Raw genomic sequence first — 15,829 nt, 5'->3', positions numbered from 1 at the left:
GCCCTGCCGTCTCGTCTAGATGGGGATTCCAATGTCCCCAGCTCTAGCAGCGCGTCGGGGCCCAGGGGACAGAGTCGATGCCTATTTACTGCTGGGAAATGCCCTGTTAAAGAGCAAGAGGGGACTCAGGGGAAATGATCTGGCTATCCGCACCGTAACTATAACCATTCCGGCACACTAGTCAGTGAACATACGATGGGAAGCGGATCCATGAATTAAGCCCGCGGCCGAAAATGCGATCTTGGGGCAAAGCATAAGAAGGATGCTACTCTAACGTATTCCTAATGTACATACTGCCGTACACTTCGGATCCATACAGGAGCTATTATGACGCTCTTTGCTTTTCAACAACGGTGTAGAGAACGCTTTGTCTTTTCCGTCAACCATCTGTGAACGCAAAATGTCGAGCGCTCTCTGCCCCCGCACCTCGGGCGTTGTCCGCAGCACGGTTTGCCGCCGCGCCGTCCGTGTCCAGGCAGCTGCTTGGACCAAGGTTGGCAGCAAAGCTGGGTTAAAGTCTAGCGGCGGCAAGCAGGTCGTGGAGGTCGGCGGCCAAAAGGCAAGTTTACAATTCCAGCCTACGGAGCTGTCTCAATGCCTAGGAGCTTAATGGATATTTTCAGGATGAATTCTGTTTGCTGCATTTGGACTTAAGGGGGTTGGAAAGTAGTAAATTGAGCCCTAAGCCGACGTGTAGGCTTCCATCCATCCATCCATCCATCCATCCACGAAGGCGATCATAATGTCAGGCTCATTTTTAGGTATCTAGCCTGGCTTTGCCGTGAATGATCTCCGATGGGTATGGCCAACTGTGAATTTGCGGTTGGAGTTGGTCGTCCACAAGTGTGACTGGGCCACTGGATTACATGCAATTCGGTGTCGGTGAAGTTATAAAATGCCTCCCTTAGGTGCTGCTTGTGGAGTCGGATGGCCAGGTCCGCGCTGTCTCCAACAAGTGCAGCCATCTGGGCCTGCCCCTGGTGGGCAAGACCGCCTTGTTCCAGGTGCGATCGAGCGCATTTTACCCTGTCCACCCAGATCCTCGGGTTTCGCCAAACCGCTTCTGGACTGTACAACTAGCAGGCCTCGGTGCGTCCTCAACAGGCTGCTTCCGTTCCCCCAACTGATCCTTTTCCCACCTGCTGTCTCCTGCCGCAAATTCGGAAGCCCCATAATTACATTATTCAGCAGTATGCTGTGAACATATGCATATCGTCGCTGTTCGCCCCTTCACTCCAGGCTGAGATCAAGGACAAGTGTGTTGTGTGCCCCGCACATGGCACCTACTTTGATTTGGAGACTGGGGCTGTCAAGGGCGAGTGGTGCCCCAAGGTAGGGAGCGCTGCCAAGGATGCAGTGGACGTCACGGCCGCCCAGCAAAGTCATGACGGGGCCGCTGTGTAGAGCGCTCTGCGTTCACACGTGCCACGCTACCTATGCTGTCTTCCTCGTACTCACGGCATGTTGGGGCTATAGCCCCAAGGCCAGCGAGTTGGGCCTTGAGCATGTATGTATGCCACACTGCCGTTCTGCAGCTGCGCGCCTGATTCGACCCCACATGAGCTAACAGATGATACTCGTTCGGCCCTTGCTCTTTTCCTGCTGCTTTGCCCCGCTGCTGTTTACAGTTGCCCAACCTGCCGCTGGTTGGCAAGGGCCCAGCACAGAAGCCGCTGCCTACTTTCCAGGTCCGCGTTAGCGACGCCGGCGAGATTGAGGTCCTGGTGTAACCCTCGCGGTGTATCAAGGTTGCATGAACGGTCACGGTCACGGTCGCGGTCGTTTTCCGTATTGCAAGGCGCGGATCTGATTCACGTTTCTTTCTTCCGAAACAGCTAGCTTCCTCGTCAGCAAGGCAAAGGAAGCCTTTGCGCGAAAGTTTTACATGCCCGTGGGCAACTTGTAAGGCTGCGTGTTCAGGCAAGCGATACAGAATGCGGGCGATAAATGCGTGGTCACATGCCCGCTGAACCGCGCTTTTGAGCTTGAGCCATGCCGCCAGGCTTTGCTAGCCAAGTGTGGTATTCAACGATTTTGTCGGACAGACTTTTTGCAGCGATATTTGAAGCTTATGTTTTGGAATCGTACGAACGACCAAAGATAGTTCATGGGAATCGTGCGTGTTTGCCTAATTATGCCCAGATGATGCTCCGATGTGTGACGTTTTGTTGGTAATTCATGTGAAGTGTGCCAGGTATTGTCGATAAGACGGATGCTATGGCATTGGATATACGTCCTTGAGTGGCAAGTTTTGGAATGTCAATTACATGTTCACGATACGGCACAATATCGATGGAAACAGTCTCGTGCAAACCTCCGAGCTTCCGACTGTCACTATTTAAGCCATATGAATATTATACACGATATTATAGTTGAGATCGTGGCACGATGTCCGTCAACTAAATTTTTCAGATGAAGCAGCAACAGAGGATTACTCATCCTGCAAAAAGGTACACTATTTCGTTCAATTCGCTTTTTGCCTGCGAAACAGTCTGGATACGAACGCACAGCACGCGATATTGAAAGGATGAATGATTCGTATGGACGTGTCGCATACTTTTATTCGTGTACGAAGGATGCATACACATCATTGCCGCACGCGTGTTTTTCCCCGCTCCCCAAATCACTGTCTAGTACTTATCAGTTTTTCACTTACTCTGCCTGACCTTCCTCTTCCCACTCTGCCTGACCTTCCTCTTCCCACATCACCATCATCTTCTTCACTAGCGACCTACTCCCCCAGCGGCCGTCCCTTTCCCAGCTTCCCTGCCTTGAAGTTCGCCACTGCCGCCGCCAGCCCTTCCTCGGTCATCTGCACCCCCAGATCACCCAAATCCCAGCTCGACTGGCTGCCAGCCACATCTACCAACACCGCCGTATTCTGCCCTTCTTCCTGCTTAACCCCGCCAACGAACTCAACCACCCGCCCGGCCATCTCATCTCCCTTTGTGGCCCAAAAGAAGCTCCAATCTTCGCCACCCGGCGCGGCGCGAGTAGCCTTGGCTACGGGCTCTAAAACCTGCTTGGCGAAATCCTCGGCGGCGGCGTCGCCACCGTCACCGTGGCCAGCGACGAGCAGCAACAGCACGGGACCGCTGTTAATGCGGCTAACATTGTAATCTGACAGCTGCTCCAGGGGCTGCGGTCGCCAAGGGAAGCGCTCGCCTGACGGGTCGCTTTGAATGGCGCCGACGCCCTCGGTGGTAATGACATTGAAGTCCTCGTCCAGCACGACAAGCGTGGGAATACCCTCAACCTCGAAGCGCCTGAAGTGGAGTAAAATCCAGGTCGCCAGATGTACCAAGGTGTTTTGCATGGGCAAGGGAATACAATAATTAGGGACGTTCACTGTGAACTATGGAAAATAGGTTGGGTTGGATGCTATGGATGGTGAAGGAGAGGCATGAGAAGTAGTTTTGCGTCAAGGTAGGAGTAAGGGCGCAAAGAACATATGCGCGCGGCATAAAGCAGTGTTGTGGCGGCATGCCGATGGCGGGGGCAGCGGTGATGGCGGCAGCCGCAGAGCATGTGGGGTTTCCTCAGCAAAGATGCGTCTTGTCGCTCACAGTTGACATCAGTGCCATTTTTGGTATTTTCTTCATGAGCATCACGGGAAAGCCTCAACTGCCGCTACCGCCGCTCTTGCTACCTTGACATGCCCCCCGTCCTACCCCGGTGCACCCCTTGTGCCGTCACCCACTCTGTCTGCTGCGTACAGCCCAGAGCCAAACTCCTTATTAAATCAGTTACGTACCGCCTCCCTTTTAACCGCTTGAATGAAACACCCGTATCAGTCATCACCCATACCACACACTAGCATTCCAACTACTACCACCCCTAGACACCTTCATCACCCAACCCCGCACTCACATGTTGAGCTCGTTGCGCCGCTTAGAGTCAGCAAACGGCAGCGCGAGCCAGGTCATGTGGCTGTGGTACTCCTTCATGGCGGCCTCATCTCGGTCGCCGCTCACAAACACGCCCTCCACAGTCTTGCCAGCATCGCGAAGCGCCTTCATCGCCTCCACTAGCATAGGCGTAAAGCGGCGGCAGGGAGGGCACCAGGACGCAGAGAAGTACAGGAGAGTCACCTTGCCAGAGAGGCGGTCCAGGGCGGGGATGGGCGCTGCGTCCTTGTCTGCTCCCGGCTCCACGAGAGTGGCGCCCTCCATAATCTGTCCATTGCGAGGATCCGGAAGGAATCGGCCATTGGGAAAAACACCATTTTGGTCTGGTATATTGTGGTTAGGCATTGTATGTATGTATGTATGTATGGACATTTTGGTGCAACGGTATTGTGGACTGTGTTAAGTATGCGTCCGGAATGAGAGCACGTGCAACACGTGACACACTACACGCGTCGCCCCTTTCCTTCCCTCCGCTGACCTGGGTGAACGTCTTAGGTCGCCAGGGAAAGTTCTCGCACTCGGGGTCATCCCCCACTGCGTCACGGCCATTGCTGGTGATCAACTCCCCCGTCTCGCCGTCAATGACGACCAATGTGGGAATGCCGCGAACCTGGAAGAGGAGGTTCCGGGGATGCGGAAAGGGTGGAATCGCATTCGTATTTGGGATTGCAAGTCAGACCAATAACTATAAAATGCAGCGTAATAGGCATGAGGATTTCGTCAACGTGGGGTAGTAAGATATTTAAATATGTACACGGCCGCGTGTTGGAATCTCCGCAGCTGGGTGCCGTTGCAGGGCAGCAAGTTGCATTTCCGGGGGCTTTCAGGGGTACAACGAGGGTCAATGAGCCCGAGGGTCTGCGGCGCATGCGAGTGAGCAGTAATAGGTAACCTGAGCATTCCCATGCGGCCCCAACCTCTACTCCAGTCGCCCGTCCACCTGTCTGTTCACCTCTTTTCCTGCGTCCGTCTGTTCATCTATCCGCCTGCCGTTTACCTTGCCACATCCTCCTAGTCAACGCGTCAGGCAACACCCACCCCGCATTCAATCACCTTACGCGTCTACCCATCTCTTCCAGAAATCAGCCTGCCAACTTGTACCATTTGCCACTCGGTTTTGGGGCACTGGAGCAGATTTTGGACACATTTCTTACATGAAGACACCCTTCTACACCATCTTTAAATCGTTACCTAGCCTAGTGGTTGCAACAAGCGCTCACCTTGTACAGGCTGCTCAGTGCTGCCTTGGTCTCTCGTTCCGAGAAAGGCAGTGCAAGCCAGGGCATGCTCTCGTAGTATCCATCAAAGGACTTTTCGTCTCGGTCGCTGCTTACAAAAACGACCTCCCAGTCGGCCGCGCGCGGGTGTGTTTCCTTGAAGGACTTATATGTCGCAGCCAGCTTGGGAGTGAATTGGCGGCAGGGGGGGCACCAGTGCGCGGAGAAGTACAGCGCGATGACCTTGTTGGGGCCTGGCGAAGATGTGAGTAACGAGAAAGGGTTGGTGAACGCAGCGCGGCAAGAGGAGATGTGTTGCCGTGGATGCGGCGGTTGGGTGGCTCTGGTGCTACGTAAATGGCCGGACGTATTGGGCACTTGAATCTCGACTTCCCACACAGCCATCCATGATAAGTCAGCGATTAGGCAGACATGTCTGGGTCGACGCGGTGCGGCAAAAGAGACTCCAGAAGGGAACTGAAAGCGGTCGTGCAAATGTATTGCCATTTACTTCCAGTGCAACGGTCACAAAAGCGTGAGCTGCAGCGCGCAGCATTAGGAACGAGCTTGCGACTTTTCGCAAAGGCCCATATGGGCAGCTTACCCGTAATGCTGGACAGCGGCTCCTGTGAATCACCCTTGCCCTTCAGGGACGTGGATCCCAGCAACTTGAAAACGCGGGGCTCGGCCGTCCCGGCAGATGTTTCCGCAATACTGGCCGCCTCCTCCGGGGTCACCTGCAATCCAATCAAGGGAACAACGAGTTCCCGAATAATTTTCAAACTCTTGACTAAGAACTGGACACGTTGCCTGTTGGCCATTTTCGAATAGATCGTTCAGGCAAATGTCCAAGGCACCGACAGTCTTGCAAGTAAGCGAAACAAACGATGCCTTACACGGCGGCAGACGTCTCCTTCGCAGATCACGTCAGCAGGCTTGTCGGTCATGTTTGTATACTGAAACTTTGACTTGGAAGGAGTATCCGAAAAGCGCGTTAGGGAACTTTCAAGGCAACGCAGCTGTTTGAGGGTAGGTAAGACTGTCTATTAGTTTTATCGGCTGAGCTTTTATACCCAGCATACCTAAAGAACAGCTACATTTGCATACCGCGGCCTGACCAGGCCCAGCGCCGTTTGTCGTCCAGATGCCTGTAAGTTCCCTAGGGAGGGAACCCTCCCTAGTTCCAAGGGAGGCCCACCTGCGGCGTGCTTCATATTTTCGTAAACGCACATACTTGAGCATGGAACGTTCGGCTCCGTTGCAACCCATTTCTCCTACTTCGCCGATATTTGGCACGCTTGCCAACTGTTTCTAAGCGATGTGCAGTTAGTTAGCATATAAAGCACGTTTAACCTTATCGGATTTACTTTTATGTATATTCCAACATCCTTACGCAGTCGCAGTCCATTCGTTATGGCTGGTTGCGGCGAAGTGCACTCTTGCGTATGGCTGAAGTCGCAACTCGCAACTCGCAACTCGCAAGGAACTCGCGAAATCTCTATTATTCTTTTTACGCGAATACATACGTGTGCATACGTGAGTCAGTTTTCCGCGCCTGTAGGGCGGATCTTACATTGGAAAAGTATTGAACCGATATTATTACAGCAAACAAGACGCGAACTTTAACCTTCTTTGTGCAGCCTCTGTACAAGAGGAAGGCGTCCTCGCGTGAACAAATGCCGGGATAGAAAGGAATTATGCCTTACATGTTCTATACGACACTTAAAAACTGTGTACAATCAAATACCCGATACAGCAACACGCTGATCGGTGCACCAGTCGCATTCCGTCGCGGAGTTACATAACCAGCCCCTAGCTGATTGCAATCACGGACGCTGCAGTGTGCGTACAGCAATACACCCTACGGTATCGTACGCTTGGAAAGAGTCTCTCACCATTTGTCCAGGCCGACACCACCTCTATTCTTTCCTCATCCATGCATTATATTTGCATCAACACTTGATAAATAAACAATACAGGTTTCCATATGTCCATCATACTGGATGCACATCCCTTCTCCCTTATCACGCCAGGTAGGTAGCTGGGTGATGCCTCCCACCAACTGTCTCGTCTTCTCTTCAGGAAGGAGGTACTGAGGGACGACCAAGGGCCAAGGCAGTAAACTGCTATCCATTCGCCAAACGTAGCTACACAGTTACAGCACATACTCGCGCTCGCTTACCCATACACGCACACGCCATTTCCCCCCCCCCCAAACACACACACACGCGCGCTCTTATTCTTGACAGACTTGATCCATTGGGTTGCACACCGCGCGTAAATATAGTCCCCACATGTCAACAGCCACAGCGGACAAGCAGAGCTATGAAAATAAAAGGGAAAGGGAAAGCTTCCGACCCGATAATTGGCGCTTGCGTTGGTAAATGCTGATGAATCAGGCTACACGTAGCTGCACACATATGCATACGAAAAATCGGAGGATAACTTGGGCGTTGCAGCCATAATGTTAGAGGCTGCCCCATCGTGCGTCCCGTCTGGTCCGATCGCGGTTTGTAATACCGTCACCGCAAGCTCTGTAGATACTACGTCGGCGGCTTTGGAGGTACAGGCCAACACATCTCATGGCACTGCGTTGCCTCTTACGCTTGCTTGGCTATCCAGGTCCGGTTAAACCATCGTTGCTAGGGTGCCATTGCACGCTTCTTGGTGCCCGTACCGTAGGCAACCAGGTGAGGGGCGGTTCCCCTACCACTCACACGCCACGCACCAGACATCATTCCGCCGCGAGTCCCTGCGTGTTGTCTTGGTCTGCAGGGTCCTGCACGCGCCGCGCCACATGTAGCCATGCAGCCATGTAGACGACGCACGTCATTTATCACGGCGCACCTGTGGACACCTTCCAGCCGTTACAACCCGCCTACCCGCCTGTTTGCCTGCCTGACTAATTTCCTGTACGTCAGGCTGTACATGTGCCTGCTTTTACTATCGCTCGATCATGACTGGATGGAACATATGTTTTCCTACGCATATGTTCCTACGCAGCATGTCCTGCCCCCGGAACACCACACAAACTCCGTTGCGACTGACGCCACAACACAACCTCCGAGGTTACGGAGGAGTCCTTCAGAACACCACACTAGGCAAATTTCACCCGCAGCTCAACCGACGCAACATCAACACCATTATCAACAACAAAGGCCCTTCCAAAGGCTAACGAGGGCCTCAAGGGCAGCATGACGTGCGTCCTCGCGCGCCGTACAACTCAAAAGAATGCCATGTTCGACGAGATCGTTTGTGCATACAACGGTGAAGTATCGTATGATTGCATCGTGTGAGGGGCTTGGCTTAGCTGCCACTGCCACCGCCGCTCCCTTCATATACATTGCCCTTCATGCATATTCGTATGGATGAATGAGGTTACATGGGATACCACCAGATTCCAGAAATGTGAGTTTGCGTTTGTGTGTAGTGCCTTGCTTTTGATATCGCTATATTTCGTTATATATTTCGTTATTTTTATATATCGTTATATATTTCGTTTGCGTTGTTGTTACGGCGGACGGCCATTCTGCACAGCAGCCCCACCTGCACTTGGAGATTGCGGCGCATACACCCAAGCACTTCAGCCACGTGTACCCTGCGGGGCTGCACGCACACCCCAAGAGGGAATCAAAATGCGATCGGGAAAGCGGAGACACCTAAGTGATGACTGGAAGGACCTCAGAATGCAAAAGACCGCAAAGGCAGTGCTAGGCAGTGCTAGCGGGGCAGACAACACAAGACGTGGATGGTAACCTGCAATATACGCACATATACGCATGCAGGCGTGCGCGTACACCTCGTGCTCGCCACTCCCTATCGAGTCGCGATAAACGCGGTGGTTGTTTCTTCTCAGCTAACTCCGTTAATGGGATGACGCTGCAGGATTAGATTGACGACGCAGCGACCCCCCACATGCAAGATTTGTCGTCATATGCATCCGCCTTGGAACCGCCCCGGATGGCCTACTAATGGAGACTCGCCTCTTGCCGCTTTCCCGACACTCCATCCGCACGAGTGTCCTGCCGCCCCTTATTTATGGGCCGATGACGAGTGGCTATCCAGAAATGACCCGAGAAAGGACTCCAGGAACGAGTGCAGAAACGATGAGCAGCCCTGCAGCCGACGCCGTCGAGGTGAGATGAGACGAGGTGAGGTGAGGTGGGAAGAGATCACCGCATGCGCGAACGCGAGGGGTGGGACACCGGGGCGAGCACCGGGGTTCGAAAGTGGTGCGTGGCAGAGGGGGTTGTAGAGGGATGCGGCGGAGAGTCGGGCACAGGATACGAGTAGGATAGAAATGTGGACACCCCCCAAGGATAAGGGTGGTAGGAGGCCCAGAATGGCGGCATATTCGGAAGGGTCGACGCCAACCCACTAAGGATGAAGATTGCGGAGGGGGGGGATGTAGTCACCAGGATGCGGGATGTGTGGCTTGAGGATATGAAAAAGGGGAGGGGTAGGATGTATCCAACCGGCAGGATGCGTGCCCGAACGTAAGGCATGGCGGTATCTTGCACAGAAAGACCGACGCAGAGCATTGCACCCACGCATTTATCAATCCACGCCCTGTCCGGGGAGTTTCTCGCCGAAGCCCTGCCTCCTCAAGTAGCACAGGTCTGCAACGTATTAGGCTACCTAGATCAGCAGCAGGCCCGTTCGTTGCGACCCAACCCATCCTGGCTTCATTCCTGCGGCCCAAACCCGTACTTCTGCACGTACCTTACACGCCTCGCTTTCCTTGGGTTCAGGGAGCCAAGGAAATTTTGCACATGTTGGGTCGTCCAAGATGGCCTCACGACCCTGCTTGGTGATGAGCTCTCCAGTGCCACCGTCCACCAGGACCAGCGTGGGGATGCCGTTGACCTGGCGCGAGACGTTTTGGGGATAGGTGGGTGGCAGAGTAAAGAGCCTGCGCGTCTTAGTGCGCGTGCGTGGGAATGCGTGGTGAATTGTGCAGCGAGAGAAAACAGTTGTCAAAGCGATAACGGCGTGAGAGTATAACCGTGTCGAAGCGCCAAAGGCTTTCAGACGTGTCCAAAGAATGTCTGGTCTTGAGCGCCTGCGCGTGTTCGCAAACGTGAATGGCAAGAATTCGCAATTATTGTTAAATATTTACTCACCTTGTACAACTTGGTCAAATCGTCAGCGATGTCCCGCATCTGGAAGGGCAGCGCCAGCCAGGGCATCTCTTGGTAGTACTCTGCAAAGGATGTTTGGTCGGTGTCCCAGCTCACAAAGATGATCTCCCAGTCGGCAGCGCGCGGGTGTGTTTCCTTGAAGGACTTATATGTCGCAGCCAGCTTGGGAGTGAATTGGCGGCAGGGGGGGCACCAGTGCGCGGAGAAGTACAGCGCGATGACCTTGTTGGGGCCTGGGGAGGGTATTGCATTGCCACCAGAAGAGCGGGGAGGCGAAAGAGTGCAGGAAGAAGGGGGAAATACGGATCAGTTGTCGAGGGGGCCGTCGGAGTGCGGCGCGGTGTGAGCGGGTTCGTAAGATAGCGGTGGTTGGAGCGGCTTTCTTTCCTGATGATGCCCTGATGAATACTTAACACGGCACCCAAGCATCGCTCATAGGGTGCAATTTTAGCTGTGAGTCCAACACGCAGCCGGCTGTGCACAAAGAAAGAAGGCGGGGTCAGATTATGTGGGTAGGACGAGGGTTGGCAGCCAGGGGTGACATCCGGTGTGTTTAGGATGTAATGCGCTGGGCAACGGGAAAAACGTTTGCTGCCGAAGGAGCTATGCTCCCGCATCGCACGCGAAACGAAATTCCCTCAACCATACCCCATGACAGCTCACCGATGCTGTTGGAGAGAGGGACTTGAGCTCCGGCCTTGCTCTGCAATGCCGACGAGCTCAGAAGTTTAAAAACGGGAACACGGCCGTACCTCGCCGCTATTTGGTCCTGGGTCACCTGAGAATCAGCCAGTGTAAGATAGTTCTTATACGTATCTAATATGCTGAGTTCGGGACCTATGGCACCTCTGCTCGTCTTTCGACGGATGCGACGCACAGTGAACTGTGTGTTACCTTGTGACAGACGTCGCCTTCGCAGATCATGTTCGGCGGCTTGCTGGCCATGCTAAGTATACGACTAAGCTCTTGCCAAGCTAGGTTAAAAAGCCGTTGGGTTGTGATTAGCACGTTCAGGTTTCAACGTAACTGTAACATAAATACGTATGTACTTGCTGGTTACCTCATACATGAGTCGCATAAGGACAGGAAGGTAGGCATGCTGCCCGAGTGCCCCTAGCTTCGTGGCTTGCCTTCGCTGCCGAATGCCCAACCGTCGTTCAGGTGCCTAGACGTTCCGCAGGGCCCAACAAGCAGCCTTGGACGACTGCTGAGAAAATGGTTTTCAGTAGTGCAATGAGAGTAGCACGGCAATCCTCGAAAGCGCTGCATGCATGTATGCCATAACGATCTGCGCTCGCGGCTCCACTCTTGTGAGATTTGCTTTGGATGAAAAGAATCACCACAGTATCGTTTTGCTTTTGTTCGTTATCCCGTTTATGCTGGTAGGCATGGGATGGCCACGAAATAACCCTTTTCCTCATAGTTCTGCTTTTGTTTGCTCAGAGACCTTTCTGAGTAAAGCGGTCGTCAAATTCTTGCCTTATTGCAGATGGGGAGCTACGGTGCGCCATGCAGGCGGCAATATAATTGACATGCCGGCAGCCTGATAGGTGCAAGGCAATATCAGCGTGTCATGCAAGCTCGTTCAATGATGTTTAAAGTAAATGACATGCACAGGAGAACCTTGAAGCATGTTGTGTAACGACGCAAGGCCAATCTGAGCATCCTGGGTTACGCCTTTGCTGTGTTACAATGGTCTCGATACCAAACCGTAACAAAGCTCGGCAGTTGGCGAAACAGTTACGAAGATAATTATCCAACGATAAAAAGGTGGTATTGATACATACCGTTTAATATTGAAGGATTATGAATAGTTCTTGGATGTACCGTTGGTACGATAACCGTTGGCCCGGTGAGCCAAGGGCCGCCTTAGCGGCGTTACATGTTGGGCTCCCAATGGGAGCATGATGGCTTGCACTGGCACATTCGCTCCAGCAATGAACGAAATAACAGTTGCAGCGAGCTAGCTGTCATACTTCGTTACACACCACTTTAATACTGGATTCACATGCTACGTTACGTTGCGAAAACGTTTTGGGAAAAGTGGGCCTGAGAAAGTCACCCAGTTCACATGGGACATTACGACGACGTTGTGTTCGTTGGCGCGAGCTGTGTAAACCATCTCCATTTTATGTCTTTCAATGGCCAAAACTTCAGCACATCCCCTTAGAATCGCAATATATAATTGAAGGGTTATTGGCAGCCCTGCCTAGTGCAATGGCACTGCATCCCGCGCGAGCCGCGATGGCGTTTGCCCTAGCGGTCGCGATGGATGAAATTTTTGATAACCTTGAAGACATGTTCGATGCTCAGTGGCAGAGTTTGAGCGTGTGGGCAGGCGCGGCGCGGCCCATGCCGCCGGAAGTGCGGCCGACTTGCCGTTTCGCGGGTGGCTTCAGCCCTGATACTACAATGGGTTACATATTGGCTATGTAAGCGGTCATGAGCGGTCGAGCAACACGAGTGGCGTTGTCCTTTGTTCATTTTCCAAAATAAACTGCAGCGGTGTGACTAGAAATTCGGTCGGAGTGCAAAGCGCGCACAATTTGTCAAATATGTGGTCTTTATAAGCGATTGTGCTTGGCCATTTGTTATAACTCGCGAAATTGGCGATGCAATTCAGGTAACGGTACGAGGGGTCAGCGTTTGACGAAATTCACCCCCCCCCTCGGTCACTTTAGACTTTTCGTCCACTTTACCGGTAACGTACCGTTACCATGTCCGAACCGACCACTTTTCCCAAAAAGTCTTAACGTAACGTAGCATGTGAACTGGCTATAAATGAAGTGAGGACCCGGGAGAACATCAGCGCGGGAAAAGTAGAGCTCAATCACTTTGTGATACGAGGGAGGGAGGATAAGGTAAGACGGTAAGACGACTACTTACAATGCCGAAGAGGAGTCGGCAGGGTGGCCTGTGTGCCTGTGTATGTGCCTGTATGCGTGCCTCCTCCTGTGTGTCTATGTATGTGTGTGTGTGCAGGTGTGCGTGGGCGTGTGTGTGTGGGGGCGTGTGGACTTGCGCGTGTGGGCGGGAAAGCTCGGCACCGAGCAATTGATAGCGGAGGGTAGGTGGGCTGATGGTCATGTTGGACAGCAAGTAAGGTTAAGGCTAGGATCACCAGTCAGTTAACTGAGAGACACTGCATCTTTCGGCGCGTTGAAGTGCATGCAAGTCGGATGAAGGCAGGGAGATGGTTCGTGCCTCCAAATATCTGATAGCGGTTTTGTAGAAAGTGCACCTAGGACTCATGCGTATATAATAAAAAAGGAGAGATGCTATGGAATATACACATCTTTTTTGATTTCCTTAAATGGCGAAAGGCATTAACCTTTTCCTTGTGGGGATGAGCAAGATGGAGGAAGAGGCGGCAAAGTAAGGCCGCGCCCTCCCCACAGCATCCCTGGCTGTCCTACCCGGAATTTTTGCATCATGTGCTTGTCACATACGAAACTGACCTTGCGTCTACTCTCATACAATCTTGCCCCGTCAGAGCAACGCGATAGCTTGTGAATGGTCGTCGAGTTCTCCAGCTAGAAGCGCCGAGGCCCTGAAGCGAATCCGTTTGTATTGCCACAGCGCTACGGAAGTAGCCTCCAATAACAGCAACAGCAGCTGTAATGCTAGCCTGCTCGCCAGCCATGCTGGAGAGTGCCGAAAGGAGTACAATTTTGCTAATCGCGGAGGCCTCTGTTGCGAAGTGTTTCAACTGTTCCGTAAAATATTTATTGTGATAAGCCCTGCCTCTATTAACACTCTATTAACACTTTCGTGCGCATTACCTTCGCCATCCTGCTTAAGCGTCTAGCTGGACGCGGTTCTCCGTCCACATGCTAGTTCCAGATTCTACACGGCCAGGCAGGAAAGAAATGAAAAGTTGCCCCGAGAATGCATCCAGGCACTCGCTCGCGGACTTTGAGTTAGGAGTGTATGTCGCGTCAGCGCTCAGCCGACCCATACATCCCGTTCCTTTCGACTTCACAATCACAAAACATAGAAAGCAAATAACTTTCTTACTTGATACAGTTCCATCAAATTGAATGACCTCGCTCGCTCTGCGTTTGGAGGGGCTACAACAGATAGGTCATACGTTGGCGAACCGAGATGCGTAAAGGCTCGGAACAGGCAGCTAGGTGGCTAGTGTGATGCTGGTAGCAGCATCATAACAGGGAGATAGCACATGCCAGGACACAGCATTGAGGTGGCTAAAGCTAGATGGAGATGTGGTAAATATCATTTTCACCTAATGAAGTTCAAGATTTCAGCATACGGTTCAAGATTTTAGCATACGTAGGAAAATAAATGAAACAGAAGTGTACCCTAAGGCAGTTCCAGCAGGCAGCGTTAGCGACATCGGTGGTTTCGAATGGCCACGACGGCGGCGTCGATGCTGCCATGGTGCGCGGGGATTGAGTGGTTGTGGAACCCTCAGAGATGTGGGCTACTGGATGACCTGCGCCTTTTCACCACCTGTCCAGCGTCCACCGATTTCCAGCAGACACAGAGCGAACACCGCGGATAAGGAGTAGCCAAGAATACGACCGCAAATTGCGGGATATCCCATAACCCTAACATACAGTGTACACCTTGCGAGAAAGTTCTTGCAGTTGGAACAGGTTCTCCGTCCGTCCATCCTCAGCAGCCCGACGGCGAACGCTTTGGCCATACCGAAAGGCCCCGAAGTACGGATTGATAATTAAAGCAATTGATTAATCGTTTCCTATTCTCTCCGCTGAGTTCGATCCATAGGATGAGACCTATCTGAAGACCTGGGGCCGTAGGGCCCATAAAGGTTAGGATGTGGAAAGGAGCTGCATATGCAGATGATAACTGTTCACGTAATATATGTTAAGCTGCTGTACGGTGATCACTACGTATCTGGTTTGGGGACCAGGGTTCTTGGGATATGCAACTCTTGTTTGTCATAGCTTAACTTTTGCAATCGAGCCATTTGTCTATTAGATATTATGTTCGTTACATTATTCTGTGTATGGCCGATGTTATCCTACCCTCGTAAGCGATGGCAGAGTCAACTTTGGCCTAAGTAATTAATGTTCTGCAGTGGTAATCACATTAACTCAGCCCATGGGCAAGGCAAAAAATGCTAGGTATGTGGCATAGGGATGAATGGGAGCTCCGCCGTCCATACACGAAAACTGATGCAGGCTGTCTTTCTTGTGTACCCGTGCTTTCTATCTTCATCGGGTGGCTGGGCAGCATTCCACCACAATCTTAGGCAATGCGGGGGTTCAAGGGATGAATTGTGACTCCACCCTACGCGCGACCCACCGGGGAATACTCGGCGTGCTCCACGCAGGCCGTACGTTTCCGCATGGCGATCTCAAACCCTTCACTCAATGGCTTGCCTGGTTTAGAGACACAGCAACTTTGAAGCATTTTACCATCACGCACTTGGACCCTGCAGCGCACCCGGCCACCTCTACGATTCCGTACGGGAACGGACCTTGCCTGGCTACGTGGCGGTATGCTGGCAGGATAGCAGTCAGCTCCTAAGCGGTGTTTGGGAATTAACACGCGTCTCAACAGCCATTCCAAATTTTCA

General features: G+C 52.5%; 2 protein-coding genes across 2 annotated transcripts; both read right to left on the bottom strand.

Moving 5' to 3' along the window:
• Nucleotides 1–362: 362 nt before the first annotated feature.
• On the bottom strand, nt 363–6,157 carry VOLCADRAFT_108271 (uncharacterized protein). The gene is made up of 9 exons (XM_002958660.1): nt 6,022–6,157; nt 5,730–5,862; nt 5,129–5,379; nt 4,387–4,518; nt 3,871–4,175; nt 1,627–3,266; nt 1,237–1,330; nt 909–1,001; nt 363–559 (listed from the first exon to the last, which is right to left on the bottom strand). The coding sequence occupies exons 1-6, from the start codon at nt 6,070–6,072 to the stop codon at nt 2,732–2,734; spliced, it is 1,407 nt and encodes a 468-aa protein (XP_002958706.1). The 5' UTR covers nt 6,073–6,157; the 3' UTR covers nt 363–559; nt 909–1,001; nt 1,237–1,330; nt 1,627–2,731.
• A 3,711-nt stretch (nt 6,158–9,868) lies between these two features.
• VOLCADRAFT_45847 (uncharacterized protein) lies at nt 9,869–10,485 on the bottom strand (the record flags this gene model as incomplete). Its single annotated transcript, XM_002958659.1, has 2 exons — nt 9,869–9,991; nt 10,249–10,485. Coding segments are annotated over 2 exons (360 nt in total), but the record flags the coding sequence as incomplete, so codon positions are not given.
• Between the last annotated feature and the right edge of the window lie 5,344 nt (nt 10,486–15,829).

Source organism: Volvox carteri (genome assembly GCF_000143455.1).
Source record: "Volvox carteri f. nagariensis unplaced genomic scaffold VOLCAscaffold_102, whole genome shotgun sequence".
Taxonomy (NCBI): domain Eukaryota; kingdom Viridiplantae; phylum Chlorophyta; class Chlorophyceae; order Chlamydomonadales; family Volvocaceae; genus Volvox; species Volvox carteri.
This window is presented reverse-complemented; position numbering and strand designations above follow the sequence as displayed.

What these genes read in the sequence shown, in the direction of transcription:
- VOLCADRAFT_108271 (XM_002958660.1), bottom strand. Translation starts at nt 6,072, where the DNA reads ATGACCGACAAGCCTGCTGACGTGATCTGCGAAGGAGACGTCTGCCGC. An exon ending in CACTGAGCAGCCTGTACAAG is followed by an intron (nt 4,519 to 5,128) that starts GTGAGCGCTTGT and finishes CTCCTCTTCCAG; the next exon opens with GTTCGCGGCATTCCCACATT. An exon ending in GACCTAAGACGTTCACCCAG is followed by an intron (nt 4,176 to 4,386) that starts GTCAGCGGAGGG and finishes CGCAATGGACAG; the next exon opens with ATTATGGAGGGCGCCACTCT.